This window comes from Magnolia sinica, chromosome 3 (genome assembly GCF_029962835.1).
Source record: "Magnolia sinica isolate HGM2019 chromosome 3, MsV1, whole genome shotgun sequence".
Classification (NCBI taxonomy): domain Eukaryota; kingdom Viridiplantae; phylum Streptophyta; class Magnoliopsida; order Magnoliales; family Magnoliaceae; genus Magnolia; species Magnolia sinica.
This window is the reverse complement of record NC_080575.1, coordinates 75,764,484-75,780,968: the sequence shown is the minus strand read 5'-3', so window position 1 is coordinate 75,780,968 and position 16,485 is coordinate 75,764,484. Positions and strand designations below refer to the sequence as shown.

The 16,485-nt window shown below is 40.7% G+C and overlaps 1 protein-coding gene across 1 annotated transcript; it reads right to left on the bottom strand.

The window, feature by feature from the left end:
* Window positions 1-11,262: 11,262 nt before the first annotated feature.
* Window positions 11,263-14,175, bottom strand: LOC131238563 (extensin-2-like). Its single transcript, XM_058236238.1, has 3 exons — window positions 13,008-14,175; window positions 11,800-12,902; window positions 11,263-11,643 (listed from the first exon to the last, which is right to left on the bottom strand). Exons 1-2 carry the CDS (start codon window positions 14,077-14,079, stop codon window positions 11,824-11,826), a joined length of 2,151 nt encoding a protein of 716 aa, XP_058092221.1. The 5' UTR covers window positions 14,080-14,175; the 3' UTR covers window positions 11,263-11,643; window positions 11,800-11,823.
* Window positions 14,176-16,485: the final 2,310 nt, after the last annotated feature.

The following is a 16,485-nucleotide window of genomic DNA, read 5'->3' as shown; positions in this document are numbered from 1 at the left end:
AAATTATTAAGTTAAACTATAAGTTTTCCTAGAGTGGTGAGAAATTAGAGAAACTCTTAGGTATGGGAAGACCCTGAAAGGACAAGAGTGGCTTAGGATATGATAAATTTAAAATAAAAACTGGAAATGCAGTACCAATGGCCGAAAAATCTACTGCTTCAGGAAGTAACACAAGAACTACTCCAGCCTATCATTTATGTGGTGATTCGGGTCATTATAAGTTTGAATGCTTGACACCTAGGAGGACGCAACATAATTATGGTCAAAATCATTTTGGTAAATTCAAACCAACTAGAAAAATACAAGACGTCAAGAGTCCACCTAGGAATATGGATAAAAGAAATACAATTACATTACCACCTAGAATGAATGACAGAATGAAGGAATTATTGAATCAAGTGGCTGAGTTAAACAAGAAAACTAAATCTACCACAGTCAAAAATCCTGTCACAAAATGGATAGTAAAAGAAAAGAAAAATTGCCTGGTTACTCACTTAAATCATATAACAGGTAATGACACTAAGTGGTATCTGGATAGCGGCTGCTCAAGACATGTCACAAGTGATAAATCCCTTCTTTCTAAAAATTTAGATCTTAATGATGGGATAGTCACCTATGGAGATGAAAGCACCGCTAAGGTAATTGGACAGGGAATTATTCAAGGAATTACTTCACTTAAACATGAGAATGTCTTTTGCATAAAAGGATTAACACATAATCTTCTAAGCATTTCTCAAATATGTGACAATGAGCATGTGGTTACATTCAACAAAGACGAATGCGAAATCCTAGACCTATCAGGTAAAACAATGATGAAGGGTTCTCGCACAAATAACCAATGCTATGTCATTAAAGGAAAAGGAAGGACTGATCCATATGATCAGAAACTTTGAGCATGGAAAAACAAGTCCAGGTCGTGCATCTAGATCTGGAAAGTTGCTAAAAAGATGTTATTTTGCTGAACTCTTAATGGTATATCTGAGGTCTCTCACCTCATCTTTTGTATATAAACATCTTGACGTTCATATTTTTTGGTTGTACAATGCTTGTACAATTTATTTTTTTGGTTGTGTATACTGGTTGATATAAAGAGATACTCTATTATACATAGAAGATTTTTGACATGCTGATAAATGACAAATATACATCTTCGATATGTTTATCGATAATTCATGGGGACTCTCGATTAAATCGACCAAGGATCGATATCATCGACACCTCTTTGGAATCTGAGAAGTCACATGATCGAGAATGTTATCGGAGATAGTCTCGATAACATCGAATGAAGGCCATCGATATCATCGAAACGATGTTCGTTGATATCGAAGCTTGCCGCCCGATAAAAGGCGGACGAGCGGGAAAGATTGCATTTTTCTTCTAAAAAACTTATTTCTCTTCTCCCTGCTCGTCCCCTTCAGCCGGAGGCTCATCAGTGGGTTTTAGACGTCCTTCAAAACTGGTAATATACCTTCCATCTCGTTCACATCAAGATTCTATCTTATTTTTGGTTGGGTGTTTCTTGATTTCAAAAAGAATCTCTGCTCCTTATCTCCAAACTCTTCAAATCTCCTTCCGAGAGTATCAAAAAATGGGAAAGGACAAAGAAAAGATGTCCGGTCCTAGAGAATCCTCGAGATCCTCCAGGCACAAGGCTCTTGCCTCAAGAGGAGGGGCAAGATCTCCTGAATGAGGGACTCCCACTCGCTAGTGAACACAACGGACCTCACGAGGCGGGTCCCAATCCGAAATACTAGCCCCTCCTCATGCCAGAGTAAATCCAGTACTAACCAAGTACATTGGGCGGAAGTTAATTTTTGAGAGAAGGATCGACAGGGAATGTCTACAACCGTATAATCTGGAACCCCTGTTTGTGAAAATCGGATGGCTACCTCTACTCGATTTTGGGGGTCCTTGTCACTATGAATGGACCTACCATTTCTTTGCCTCCTATCATTCGCCAGTGTCTGATTCACCGTCCATCACGGTTTCTATTGATGGTGATGATGTAGAGATCACTCTTGCAGCAGTTGTAAACATTCTTGGGCTTACACTAACACTCGTTGGTCTCCCTAACTTGGACCTTGAGAGCGCTGAAACCCGGTCCATGGTTACCAAAATTCTCTGTCATGGTCTTGATATCCTCTGGTATCAAGGCAATGCACTAAAATTAAAGTTCATGGAACCTTGATATCGTATTTTGCATGGTATCTTTGCCTCCAATATATATCCTAGAAGTACCAATTGGTCGGATCTCACCGGGCTCATGGCCATGATAGTTTACTCCGTAGCTACGGGAATCAAAATCTACCTTCCTACCCTGATTATTCATCAACTGGTATATGAAATTCATACTTCTCATGCATTTGCCTTGTCCTTGGATCATTAACTCTATATGCAATGCGATCGACTTTTCAACATCAAATGAACTGGAACTTCCCCTTCAATACTTCAACAAGAACAATATTAGAAGGATGGATTTAAAGTTCCACAAATATCCCAAAGATGAGGAAGGGATTCAAGAAGAATGTGAACGTGGTGAAGGGGATGCTCCAGCAGAAGGTGCTGGAATGGCTGAGGGTGACCCTCTTGCATCTCAACAGATTCCACCCCCGTCTGACCCTGGACATGCAAAGAGATTCAAGCTACATTAGGATCAGATTGGCGCGATACAGTGAGATGTCATTTAGTTGAAGGAGTCAACAAATGCATGGTTCAATGCCCTGGAATGTCTGTTGTACGAGGTGCAGCAGTCCATACAGCAATTGGTCGATCTGCTCACATGTCGTCGCGACAACACAACACCATCTTCCTCCGCTCCTCCGCCTTAGTGCTGACATCCGGGATCTGTCTCATACACTCTTCTCTTATATATGCGTATGGGCATTGGTATCTTTTTGAATACCCTATGATCACATGAGTGTATGAGATACATTATAAACCTACAAAGTCTGACGTTTTGTTTGTTGTTGTTAATATGCCCATGGATGGGCTCAATACTCGTAGCTGGTTGTTTCTTTTAGGGTGCCCATGGATGGGCTAAATTTTATTTTGGTATGGGATGAATGATTATACTGCTACAAATTTTGGGCAGTATTTATATATTTTTTTAGATAATGAGCTTTATGGATGGTTATAATTCACACATATTTACTGCCATGATTATATTATGTAATCCCTTGTTTTATCTGGTTTTGGTCTACTATGATGCATGTGATGTTTTGATCTTTTGATTATCTGCTTATCTCACTGCTCTACTTGGTCTACTATGCATACAGGTTTCTGTACTAAGATGTTTGTCTTACATCTATTTATCATATGCGTATGCTCTCTAAATGATGATTCTCCCACCTACTTCAACTTCAGTCAATATCAACTGTTATGCTATCCTTTGCCAATGACTGACAAAAAGGAGGAGAACAAATCCACACCTCAACGAAATAAATTGTGTGTATATCTGCTTGTGAATGGTGATACATGTGTTAAGGGGAGCAGCTGCAAGGAGAAAGGGGGAGTTTGCAAGGAGAAAGGGAGAATTTATAGTTAAGGGGAACAACTTCTGAATGTTTGTGTATGTGAACTAGATAGCATTGTACAATTGTGTAAAGTTCATGTACACACAATTTAGGGTGTCAGTATAGAAGTTGTTCTAGGGTGTTTTAGGGTTTTGTCACATAATTAACAAAGGGGGAGATTAAAAGTGCCCTGGTTTGTCAATTAACATGATCGTTGAGTCAGCTAGACAGAGAAGCTCCATAGGAAGATCAATCAACCGTCTGCCTCAACTGGATGTGTGCCCGAACTCGCCACAGGTAAATCTTCGCCTCACATCCCAAGTCCCAAAACACCAGGTAATTAAAACCCTTAAAATTAATTAGAATATCATAGGATTTTTGGGTTAGAAAACTTTTTTCAAACTTCAGAAAAATCTCTAAGTTTTCTACCTCTGCCGATTTATCGACAGACTGATCGATGTCATCGAATAGTGTTGTCGATGTCCTGGAAACTCACTCGATAATATCGAAATGAGGACATAAGATGTCCAGCAACCGCATATACCTCTGGATAGAATTATTGACGTATCGATAGCCATATTGATATCATCAAAATTTAAATCTCGAGTCTATCGAAGTTGACTCGATAAAATTGACATCATATATGTTGCTCCAAAGTTCTGCTAAGGCAAATCATGAAATCTTTGATATAACGAAGTACTACTCAGTATACTCGGAATTCAAATTTTGATGATATCAGGAGCCCTTCGATGATATCTGTTTGGACATTTTGTTATCCAACAACATTTTCAGGTTGTTTTATCTTGGATCAAGGGTCACTCAATAGAATAGATATTCAAATATCGATCATATTGAGGCCGGGTCGATTACATCGAGAATGGACATAAACTGTCCAGCAAGCTTATGGGAAAACCTTTGAATTTATCGATGCATCGACACGGCTATCAATATCATCAACATTCAAATTTCGATGATATCGAGTGTGCCTTGATCATTCTTTTAACCTGAAATATTTCAAAAGAAAGTCTCTCTTATTTTTAAATGTCGAGGAATCGAACCTCGTGTCGGGAAATCAGAGTTCGAAATCCAATAACATCAACGCATGTTCGATTTTCCTGACCAACTGGTAAAAGTTTCAAAATCATTTGACATTTGATTTCATGTCATCGAGCGGCCAGTCGATGCGATCGAGAGTATACGCTCGATGATATCGAACTCTATCATAAATGTGACTGTTTTAGATCCGTTGGAATCTTTTGCCTACTTATAAAGAGCTTGTCCTTAGTTTCTAGTAGAGAAAGAAGAGAGTGTTTTTGAGTGTTTAACCTTAAATCATATACCCAAAGCCCTTTCTCTAATGGAAGTTCATCCTCCAATCCACCCTCATCATTGACATTCAATAGAGTGGATTGGGGAATGAACTTCCGCATTCAAGGATCTTACAGTTACCGCCTCGATGGTAAATCATTAAGCTGGGATGCCTTAAATGCATAAATGATTGGAATCGCTCTATATCCCTTATAGGAAAACATTTAAGAGAGTAGGATTCCATCATAACCTTAACCTAACCCGTCGCCATGTATTGGTACATCTTCTGAGTTGCATTTAAGGAAGCAGAAGATTCTTAATCAATAAAGGAGGAGATCTTCGTTAACGCGTTGAATGGGGCTCATCTACTTATCTATAAGTCATTAGAGTCTAGAGGACCCTTGTGATCATTCCTTTCTAGGATTGGGTCTAATGTGTTTCTCACCCCTTGCAAGCCCTCATAAGAGGCCTTCGGCGGGAGTGTACGTGGTGGGGTGCTTTGTGTTGACCCTGGCTCTGTGGAGAGCATAAACTCTTAGGTCCTTTGTGTAGGTTCTTAATCAAGATGGTCTAAAAGTTGGGTGCTTTGTGTTGACCCTTGCTCTGTGGAGAGCATAAACTCTTAGGTCCTTTGTGTAGGTCCTTGACCAGGGTGGTCTAAAAGTTAGGTGCTTTGTATTGACCCTTGCTCTGTGGAGAGCATAAACTCTTAGGTCCTTTGTGTAGTTCCTTGACCAGGGTGGTCTAAAAGTTGGGTGCTTTGTGTTGGCCTTTGCTTGTGGGAGCATAAACTTGTGAGGTTCCTTAAGTGGATCCTTAGCTAGTGTGCCTAAAATCGGGTGCTATGTGTTGACCCTTACTTGTGGGAGCATAAACTGTGTCATGTGGACACGCTATGTCAGCCTAGGTGTAGGTTGTACTGGTTAAAGGTGAACCTGATTTAAAACCTCCGGTTTGAGGTGAACCTGTTGTGAAACCTCCTTAGTGAAATCCGGTACACTCAAGGGTTGAGTACGTCTGCCGGGGGTGGAGTAGACAAGTAGTCGAACCACTATAAAAATGACTGTGTTTGAGATTGCTATTGACTTCCATTACTTGTATGATTTTTCTACATGCTTTCATATTTGATTATCTAAGATCACACCTCACACACAGTCACATCCATCATAAACTATGATCTACATCTTGTCTATCTTTCAATTAGTTTCATGATTGGATCCTCTATTTGGCTTGGAAGTCATTAGAGATACTATGAAGATATCTTGATACAAGCATATTTTCTCAGGATTAGATTGATAGGACTTTAAATAATCATAAAATTTTAAAAGTCTTATTCACCCCCCTCTAGGACATATTGGCATATTCATACTTCAACTACAGCAGTCATTACCGCAATTTCAGTTAGTGCACTCATTTTTGCACCCTGGTTTTTCAATCACGTGAGTCGTTGTGTCACATAGTCGGTTGAGCCTTTGTAAAGTGAAGACCGAAGACACAAGTAGAACAGAAGCATCAAGGAGCATGTACAGGTAAAAGAGATGCCTTGGTGACCCTAACTCTTAACCAAAATAACCCTATAACCTCTAGATGATTTTCTCTCAATTAAGAATATTAATCTGATCATCTCTTAGCCTTAAGAGACTAAGAAAAATATGATAAAGAAGGCTCGAAGAGATGCAAATTTACTGTGTAGAAGATAACCCAAAACAGTAGATTCCTTGTCATATTCGATGGCATCGAGCTGCCATCAAACAACATTTGATGACATCGGAGACCTAACTGATGATATTGATTGAGAGTCAGGAATGTCCAGCATCCAAACTGGATTTATGGCTGAAATTCTCGACTAGAGCTGAACCACTAGACATAACTATGTTTGGGATTGTCATTTCAGCATTTGTTTAATTATACTATGTGGTTGAATGCTTAATTATATGCTTGTATGATTAGATGAATGCTAGGATTGATAGGAAGCATATCTCACACACACATGTATACTATCCTATAGACTAGTTGCTTATTGGCATATCTTTGATAGTCTGTGTGATTACACCCTCTATTGGCTTGGAAGCCTTAGAGTTTCATTACTTAGTTTAGTTTAATTGGCAATCAGTTTAAACTAGGCAATTGATGTTTTTAATATGCATAATTTTTAATAGGTCCTAATCACCCCCTTCTAGGACATATCTTTCATTCTCTAGCTCTGCCATACTTCCGCACTTAAAAGCTTAGTAATCAATAAACTGCAATTTCATGATGTTGACTTTAAAATGTTATGTACCTGAATTAGAGTTGTCACTAGCTACTTTAGAATCCTATGGTTGGCTAAACCTTGCAAAATCATGAAGAGCCAAGGAATCTGAAGGCTTCATGTGAAAGATTGACTCATACATTGGCCTATGAGTATAAATTCTAAAATATGGACCTTGGTGATGGAGAAGACTTTAGGCACCTTTCTTTGCCAGTAAAAAGTGCAGTCTCAACTTTGTGGGATTTTAGAAATATTTTAGGATTTTAAGTTTTAAAAAGATTTTGTTGTTCAATTGATTGTAGATAAGGTCCAAAACTGACTAGGAAACTAAACATTCGACCTTAATCACCACCTAGGAGACCACAATGGCTTAAGTAGGTAGCTAATTCGAGGAGGTGATGGCGTTTCAAAAAGAAAGGAAAAGTACTAAGAAAAATCTACTCAGTTACGACTTGTTTACATCGATCTTAAACGAGGAGTTGATTATTAAAAATAGAAGGCATGGACTTGGCAATTCTAGGTTTCTGATGTCCCAGGATTTGAGCAACTCCACAAGGCTTAGAGCACCTAGAAGTTATCTAGAGAGAAGCATGGGGGTGCATTAGAACGAAGGTGTTACTGGTGATTATAAGATAAATAAATAAAGCTGTGAATGATGCCACATAAGATGACGGGTGAATGGAGATGGGAGAAAGGGAGGAAAAATCTTAACACCATTCATAGAAGAGATAGATATGTTAGTACCTAACTCTACTTTGTAAAAAAATTCAGGTCGTTATGATGGCTTACATTGGCCGGATGATGGCTTTGAACGAGTTGGATTGGCTTAGATGTGATCTAGGATTTGAATGAGATGAATGGCTTGGTTGGAATTGGTTAGATGTGTTGGAAGGCTAGGTTAGAGTGGCTTGGATGGGCTAGATGGGATGGATAGGTAGGTTAAAGTGGGTTGGATGGTGATGTTGGAATGGGTAGGATGGGTTGGATGTGATATGGATGGCTAGGATACTCTCTCCTCTTTTGCAAGGCCTCCTCCTCTCTCTCACTTCCTTCTCCATCTCCTTGGAAATGCTCTCTCCCTTCTTATAGAGAATGGTATGTTGTGGTAATAAGGGGGATGATGGGTTTATATACTTAGAGCCAATGACATTCTTGTAATAAGTAGATAAGGAGAAAAATACATGTGGTAAGTTCTGATTTAAGGACATGTGGCACTTTCCCATTGGTTGTTGGAGTGGAAAATGGTGTAATTTTGAAGAAGTTTGAGGGCAATTGGTGCAAGCAGAAATACAATTTTCATCCATGACCCAACACCCTCACAGATGTACTCACACTCCTACTCACTCGTCGGGGAAGTCTCGGGTTAACTTTCTAGGTTAGTGGAAATTCAATCTTTAGCTATCACGTGGTGCCTGCTCTTTGATGCACAATGGTTTTATCCAATCTCAGAATACCATGCATTGGTCCAAATTGGACCAAAGTGGTGGGTGGAAATCCAATTTCTGCTCAGCCTCTATGGATTATCCAACCTTTCGTTAGTGTGCTGATGGACATGTTATGGTCTTGGGTCGGTTTGGAACAATTCAAGAGAGCTTCTGGTGAGCTTCTAGGCCGGTGTATGTCTAGACAAAGTTTTGCAGGGTTTGGTTATGTGATTATGATTTGGGGTTGATGGGTTGCTATTGGAGTTTAGCAGTCATAAATATCTCCTGTTTTGCTGCGAACCATCATCTCATGTCATGTGTGGTCTCTACGATATCCGGTGAAGAGATACTTAGTACTTGGATCTTACCAACATTTGGATCTTTTACAATTTCAAGGCAGCCTTAGAAGAAAATGTGGCCAGGATCTTACTTGCAACTTTTTCCATGGCTGAAATGGTGTCTTAGGTATTGATTTGGTTTGTGTATTGTTCAAGAATTTTATACCAAAGACAATCTTTTATAAACTTTACAAAACATGAAATTTAAGCCTCCAAAAAATCCAAGCCTACCATGAATCATCACCCATGGACTAATAAAAAGCAACATGCCAAACACATCCATATATATATTTTTGAGTAAATTAGATTAGCTTGTTAGTAAACACCCCACTGTCAGTCCAGACTCCACTGTCAGCCACCCCCACTAGGGAATTGATACAACTTTTTCCATGGTTGAAATGGTGTCTTGGGTATTGATTTGGTTTGTGTATTGTTCAAGAATTTTATACTGAGGACAATCTTTTATAAACTGTACAAAACATGAAATTTAAGCCTCCAAAAAAATCCAAGCCTACCATGAATCATCACCCACGGACTAATAAAAAGTAACATGCCAAACACATCCATATATATTTTTTTGAGTAAATTAGATTAGCTTGTTAGTAAACACCCCACTGTCAGTCCACACTCCACAGTTAGCCACCCCCACTAGGGAATTGATACAACTTTTTCCATGGTTGAAATGGTGTCTTAGGTATTGATTTGGTTTGTGTACTGTTCAAGAATTTTATACCAAGGACAATCTTTTATAAACTGTACAAAACATGAAATTTAAGCATCCAAAAAATTCCAAGCCTACCATGAATCATCACCCACGGACTAATAAAAAGTAACATGCCAAACACATCCATATATATATTTTTTGAGTAAATTAGATTATATATTCCAAGGAAAAGAGCAGGAACGGTTTACGGGCCTACATTTGGGGTGGGCCAAAATCAAAAAGGAATGGCCCCCCTATCATATGAACAAAAATGACTGCGAGAACTGAAAGCAAGAAAAAAAAAAAAGAAAAAAAGCCACGAGAGCCTGGATTAGGTGACCCACAGGTTTCCAAGGCCCACTTTATTGAGAAACAAAAGACCTCGGATGGAGGCCGGAAGGGAATCCCGAGAATGAAATGTGGAGTTAACTTGGGTTTCGCTTCCGAGCCTGGCCAAGCCGTCAGCAACCGAGTTAGCCTCTTTTAGCGTATGGGCAATGTGCACTTTCAAGTCTCGCGAGATGAGTTTGATTCTCGCCTTTCAGTACTGGATGGACCAGCAAGAGTTAGAAACATTAGACAGGCCATCACCACAGCGTTAGAGTCGCTCGCCACCTATACTCTAACGAATCCCAGTTGAGAAGACAAAATGAGTCCGTCTAGGATGGCTTTTATCTCTGCCAAACACATCCATATATACTGGAGCAAGTGAAGCACATATATAGCACTTTTCTAGCTGGACATTGTATGATTTAGCTGAACATCTCACAGTTGGGTGTACTATAAGCATTCCTTCATATCTGGGATCCCAACTGGTTTCACATAAGATCCTCTTCAATAAGCTTTTCATCAAGCCTTAGATTACTCTTTTTTTTTTTCACATGCAAAACAAGGGACTTCAACTTTTATTGAATGGCTAGATGAGCCATTGGCACTGTGAATGGTCCTTTGAGACTTCAACTTTGGTTACAAAGTCGTAGAAGAACAATTTAGGATTGATTCAAACTTTTAACGGTCTGGATTATGGATTAGAGCTCTCCATTATTATACTTGATGCAGTTTGCAGTTTATGCCATTAAGTTGACCTTGAACCATTACTTATGATTTTTTAACCGCCAACATGCCATCTTAAAATCAATTTGATTAGACGACTATTGAGTAGGGTCATTGGCTGTTTTTCATTTTAACTGTCAATTGGATGTCAACCAACTGGCCTATTAAGATAAATTACTAGTGTCACCACGGTTTGAACAGCTAATTTGAGTGTCGTGGCATAATGCAACTTTAAAGTGCATGAGTATTAACCATCACCAATTAACGGAGTATTAAAAAATTTATGGTCATGGCTTCACTTACAGCCATTAAATACTATGCATGGCCTTGAATAATGCTGCTCTAGGAACCAGTAGTGTTGGAATCGGTGCTATTAGGCAGGGTAGGGCCTGAGCCGAATCGATTTCAATTAGGGGCTGGGTGAATCTTGGCTTCGAGGGCGTCGTGCGGTTGCATTGTTTTATACAGCATGCATGTGGAGTATATGATAGGTGTGGCCCGATTTTTTGTGGGCCATCTTGAATGAGCTTGTACTTATGTTTTCTTCGATAAAATTTAGGTGACCTACCCCACCTTTCTTTAAAAAGAAAAAAAAAAAAAAAGAACAAATAGCAACCATAGAGAGAGAGAGAGAGAGAGAGAGAGAGAGAGAGAGAGAGAGAGACCTGTATAAACAGCAAATAAATATCTTTTATTTAATAGCAATCAGTGCAAATAGCACAAGAAAGCTTCATAAACAAATACCCACAAACAAAGAAATCATGAAAAATAAAAAGGAAAAAAAAATAATAATAATGGTAGCAATGGTGTTCTTCTCCTTTTCTTCCTTTCCAGGTGTGCTGGCCAGATTATCTTTTAAACCCAATCCTACTAGAATATGCCAAGTACAGTAAATGTAGCATGGCCATCATAGAAGCTTTAGGGCATGTGTTACCAAGGTTAATCAAGCTCTTCATCATATGGTTAAGACACTTATTACCAAATACCCACAAAGCGGGAAACAAGAAGCTCGCTCTCTTTCAACGCTCCCATCTTTCACTACCCCTCTTGAAACCTGCAAAGCAGCATTTGGTGTAGCATGAGATGATTATTCATTTGAGTTTGATTCTTTTACTACAACAAACCAAGTTTAATTGCCTAATTTATTCTTTGAAATAGAAATGAAGATTAAGTAACTAATCAGTATTAGTTGAGTTCTGATAATACTTACATGAGTGAGTAGAAGAGATGGGTCTCATGCTGAGTACTGAGTGGGAGGTGGAGGGGATGCGTAGACATATGGAGGAGGTGGGGATGGAGATGGTGGTGGTGGGGACTTGTAGTAGTATGGAGGTGGAGGAGATGGCGATGGTGGGGGTGGTGATTTGTAGTAGTACGGAGGCGGAGGAGATGGCGATGGTGGTGGTGGTGATTGGTAGTAGTATGGAGGTGGAGGAGATGGTGATGGCGGGGGTGGTGATTTGTAGTAGTATGGAGGAGGAGGTGACGAGGATGGTGGGGTAGGGGATTTGTAGTAGTATGGAGGAGGAGGCGATGGAGATGGTGGGGGAGGGGATTTGTAGTAGTAGGGAGGTGGAGGAGAAGGCGATGGAGGGGGTGGAGACTTGTAGTAGTAGGGAGGTGGTGGAAATGGTGATGGTGGTGGTGGTGGAAATGGTGATGGTGGTGGCGGTGACTTGTAGTAGTAGGGAGGTGGTGGAGAAGGTGTTGGTGGTGGCGGAGACTTGTAGTAATAGGTAGGTGGTGGGGAAGGTGATGGTGGCGGGGGTGACTTGTAGTAGTATGGAGGAGGAGGAGATGATGATGGTGGAGGTGGAGACTTGTAGTAGTATGGAGGAGGAGGAGATGGTGATGGTGGTGGGGGAGACTTGTAGTAGTAAGTTGGGGACGGAGGTGGCGGCGATTTGTAATAGTATTTGGGTGTTGGGGGTGGTGGGAATTTGTAATAGTATGTGGGGGTTGGGGGTGGTGGGGACTTGTATTGGTAGATTGGTGGTTTTGGGTGGGGCTTCTCACATTCCTTGGAAGGGGATTTGGGTGCATAGGCAAAGGCCTTGGCTTGGAGGACAACTTCTTCATAGGTCTTGGATTTCACTTTGAGCATGGCTCCCGTCTTTCCATCATGGAGGTTAGTAGGGATGTTGCACATAGAGCCCCTTGGAGGCATGTGGAGCATTGCCTTGCATCCTTTGGCTCCCCATTTTTTATAGTCATAACCTTCAACATCAACACTGTATTTTCCATTGATCTTAGTCTTCCCATAGGCTACAATCTCATTCTGGCCGGTCTTGCATGTAACTTTCACAACCGCACCTGCCCATTTATAATCATATATGAAAGCATATTCTTAGAAAATTCAAGCTGACCATCTCAAATTAAATTGAAATAAATAATGATTTCTTTGTCGAAATTTCTTACCTTGCAGGTGTTTCTTCTCATGGGATTTCATGGGATATCCCCAATCATAGCATCTGTAACAGTGGACCTTTCCCACCACCTTTACGACGAGTGGGTGGTGGTAAGGGTGAGGAGTTGGCATGGGCGGTGGCGGTGATTTGTAGTAGTAAGGTGGTGGAGGAGATGGTGATGGTGGAGGTGGAGATTTGTAGTAGTATGGTGGTGGTGGAGATGGAAATGGTGGAGGTGGAGACTTGTAGTAGTAAGGTGGGGGAGGAGATGGCGATGGTGGAGGTGGAGATTTGTAGTAGTAAGGTGGTGGTGGAGATGACGATGGTGGAGGTGGAGATTTGTAGTAGTAAGGTGGTGGTGGAGATGGCGATGGTGGAGGTGGAGATTTGTAGTAGTATAGTGGTGGAGGAGACGGTGATGGTGGTGGTGGAGATTTGTAGTAGTATGGTGGTGGAGGAGATGGTGATGGTGGCAGTGGAGATTTGTAGTAGTATGGTGGTGGAGGAGATGGTGATGGTGGCGGTGGAGATTTGTAGTAGTATGGTGGTGGAGGTGATGGAGAAGGAGGTGGTGGGGATTTATAGTAGTATGGTGGTGGTGGAGATGGAGATGGCGGTGGTGGAGATTTGTAGTAATAAGGTGGCGGTGGAGATGGTGATGGGGGTGGTGGCGACTTATAGTAAGGTGGTGGAGGAGATGGTGAAGGTGGTGGGGGCGACTTGTAATAATAAGGTGGTGGAGGAGATGGAGAAGGTGGCGGTGGAGATTTGTAGTAATACGGTGGTGGAGGAGATGGAGATGGCGGTGGTGGTGATTTGTAGTAATACGGTGGTGGAGGTGATGGAGACGGTGGTGGTGGAGACTTATAATAGTAAGGTGGAGGTGGCGAAGGCGATGGTGGTGGGGGTGATTTGTATATATATGGTGGTGGAGGTGATGGTGATGGTGGTGGGGGTGACGTGTACTCATCTGAATTGCTTGAAACCATTGCTATAGAGTTGGATGTGAAGAGGATGGCCAGTGCTATTAGAATTTGAGGCCATTGACGACCCCATGAGGGGTTGCCAATTGGGAAATTCATTGGACGCCTGAAAATTGACCGCCTGTGGCCAATATCTTCTGAGGAGAACAACACCAGAGTATCTAGTATTTTTGTTGGGGAGAAGGCATTACGGAGGGAGAGAGAGGAAGAGATGGTTATGACATTGCGTCCATGGTTGTGTATTTATAGCACAATGTCGTTAGGATGTAGCTGTCACATGCACCTTATTCTTATTTTCTATTTTCCTAATAATATATTGTGGTAGTGAGATTTACAACCTGGATTAACTAGTTACCCTCTACAATGCTAATAGTCAATGTTATTATATATATATTTTTATTATTTCTTCTTTGGGAATTTTTTATTGGGTCTGCATGAATGTATGTTTGATGGCTAGACTGATGATCCTGTGGGCTGCTTTGTGGATGGTCTGTAGGAAAATGTTCAGAAAAGCTCTCAACTGTGACCATCCAAAGGTGAAGTTTTCTAGTTGAACGTAGACCTTTTGATAGAACTCAGGCCTCTGATTGGATGGTTAACATAATGGAGTGTCTTTGCGTTTTTGGATATAGCATATGGACGTGATGGCCCATCAGGACAGCAGTCCCAATCAGTTGATATGTCTGGCACGTGTACTGTGAGGAAGGAACATGAAACTTGTGTCAGATGATCAAGCACGATGAACTATCGTGGATGTGTTGACAAGATCATATGATCCATGCCATTGATTAAATTCACGTGGTGTGGCCCACCTGAATTTTGCATGAGGTTGGTTTTTGGTATATCTTCTTTTCCTCTGTGATCAAATTGATTTTACTCCTTATATGGGATACAGTGTACAAAGTAAGCTGATGGTTAATGCAATTTTATTTCCGCCCATTCATTTTATATGCCGTGGCTGACTTTATTTGCAGAATGGCTTATTTTTAAGTGAAAAGACTATAAAAGTTGCAGCCCAAATGATGGAGAGCTTGGATCTTGCACGTGTTTTAATGTTGGCATTGTGTGACTGCGTGAGTATGTGCAGGGCTCCCCCCACATGCGTAATTACCAAGGCTTTTTTACTTTTCTTTTCTTTTCTTTTCATTTACACACGTGTGCATGACATCCAAATCGTCCAACAGGTGTGCCACCATGAAATGGGATGCTCCAAGAGAGGCTGATCCCTCCATCAAGTGGGCCACAACATGGAAAACAATGAAAATACGTAAATGCTAAGTGCGGAACGTCTGTGTGTAAGGCACAGGAAATTCTAGTGCCGTAGCTTCTCATTGGTCCACGTCCAACAAGATACGTAGGATTTCTCTCTTGAATAGGTTGCATGCTACACGGCGAGTTTTAACGTGTGCAATTTCCCTGAGCCCGCAATGTTTTTTGTTCTACATCGACACCGTCTATCAATTTTTACTGATCATTATAGAGCGTAGCCCCAAAACTGAGTGACCTCCAAACCGTAGACCACATCAAAGAAAGCAATAGGGATTCGACAAACTACTGTTGAAACTTTCCTAGAGCCAACCGTGATACTTATTTTCCATCTGACCTGTTCATAAGATCACACATACTTGGACGAAGTTAAAATACAAATATCAGCTTGATGAGAGCTTCCAGTGGCCTTAAAAAGTTTCCAACTGTAGCATCAATTCCTACTGTTTTAAGTGGTGTGGTCTACTTTAGCTTGGATGGATTTACTGTTTGGATGGATTTTCTGCAAGTGATGTTTTGGAGTTTTGAAAGAAAAGAAAAAAAAAGTGGTGTGGTCTACTTTGGCTTTAGGTGATCAGCATTGTTTTTGGGCTGATATCCTGGAATGATATGGAAATATAGATATATTGCGTAGATCTAAGAAATACAGCATTGTGGGGGCTGCGTAAATTTTATACGTCAAGAAATTTTGTTGCTTGTATGGTGCAGGGGAGCGGATTAAGTGAGACCCCGGCCTTACCCCAAGACTTTGCAGCACCTTACCGTGGGGCCAACTTGACATGTACGTATTATGTATCCACTCCATCCATCCGTTTTTCATATCATTTTAGAGCAACACCCTAAAAATTAAGAAGATCCAATTATCAGGTGGATTATACTCCAGGAAACCATGGTGATTGAACACCCATCCATTAAAAAAAATAATTCGGGTGCAAATTAATGTTTGCGTAGATTTATTTTTATTTTTTTTGACAGAAGGTGGGAGCACAAATGCTCACCACCAAATATTGTTGATGAGAAGGAGAAGTTACAAGTATTTCCAGCAGGATTACAAAAAGTATCATGCCTCACCTATCTTTTGGCTCAACAAAGGAACATGTACATAGGAGAAAACACAACAAAAAATAGAACAGATATGTGCATGAGACTAGTGACACCACAAATAAAACAGCAACACCAGCAAAAACAGCAAGAACCTGAGCCCAGATGGCTTGCAAACAAAGGCCCAGCCAATGCATA

What these genes read in the sequence shown, in the direction of transcription:
- LOC131238563 (XM_058236238.1), bottom strand. Translation starts at nt 14,079, where the DNA reads ATGAATTTCCCAATTGGCAACCCCTCATGGGGTCGTCAATGGCCTCAA. An exon ending in TGAGAAGAAACACCTGCAAG is followed by an intron (nt 12,903 to 13,007) that starts GTAAGAAATTTC and finishes ATAAATGGGCAG; the next exon opens with GTGCGGTTGTGAAAGTTACA.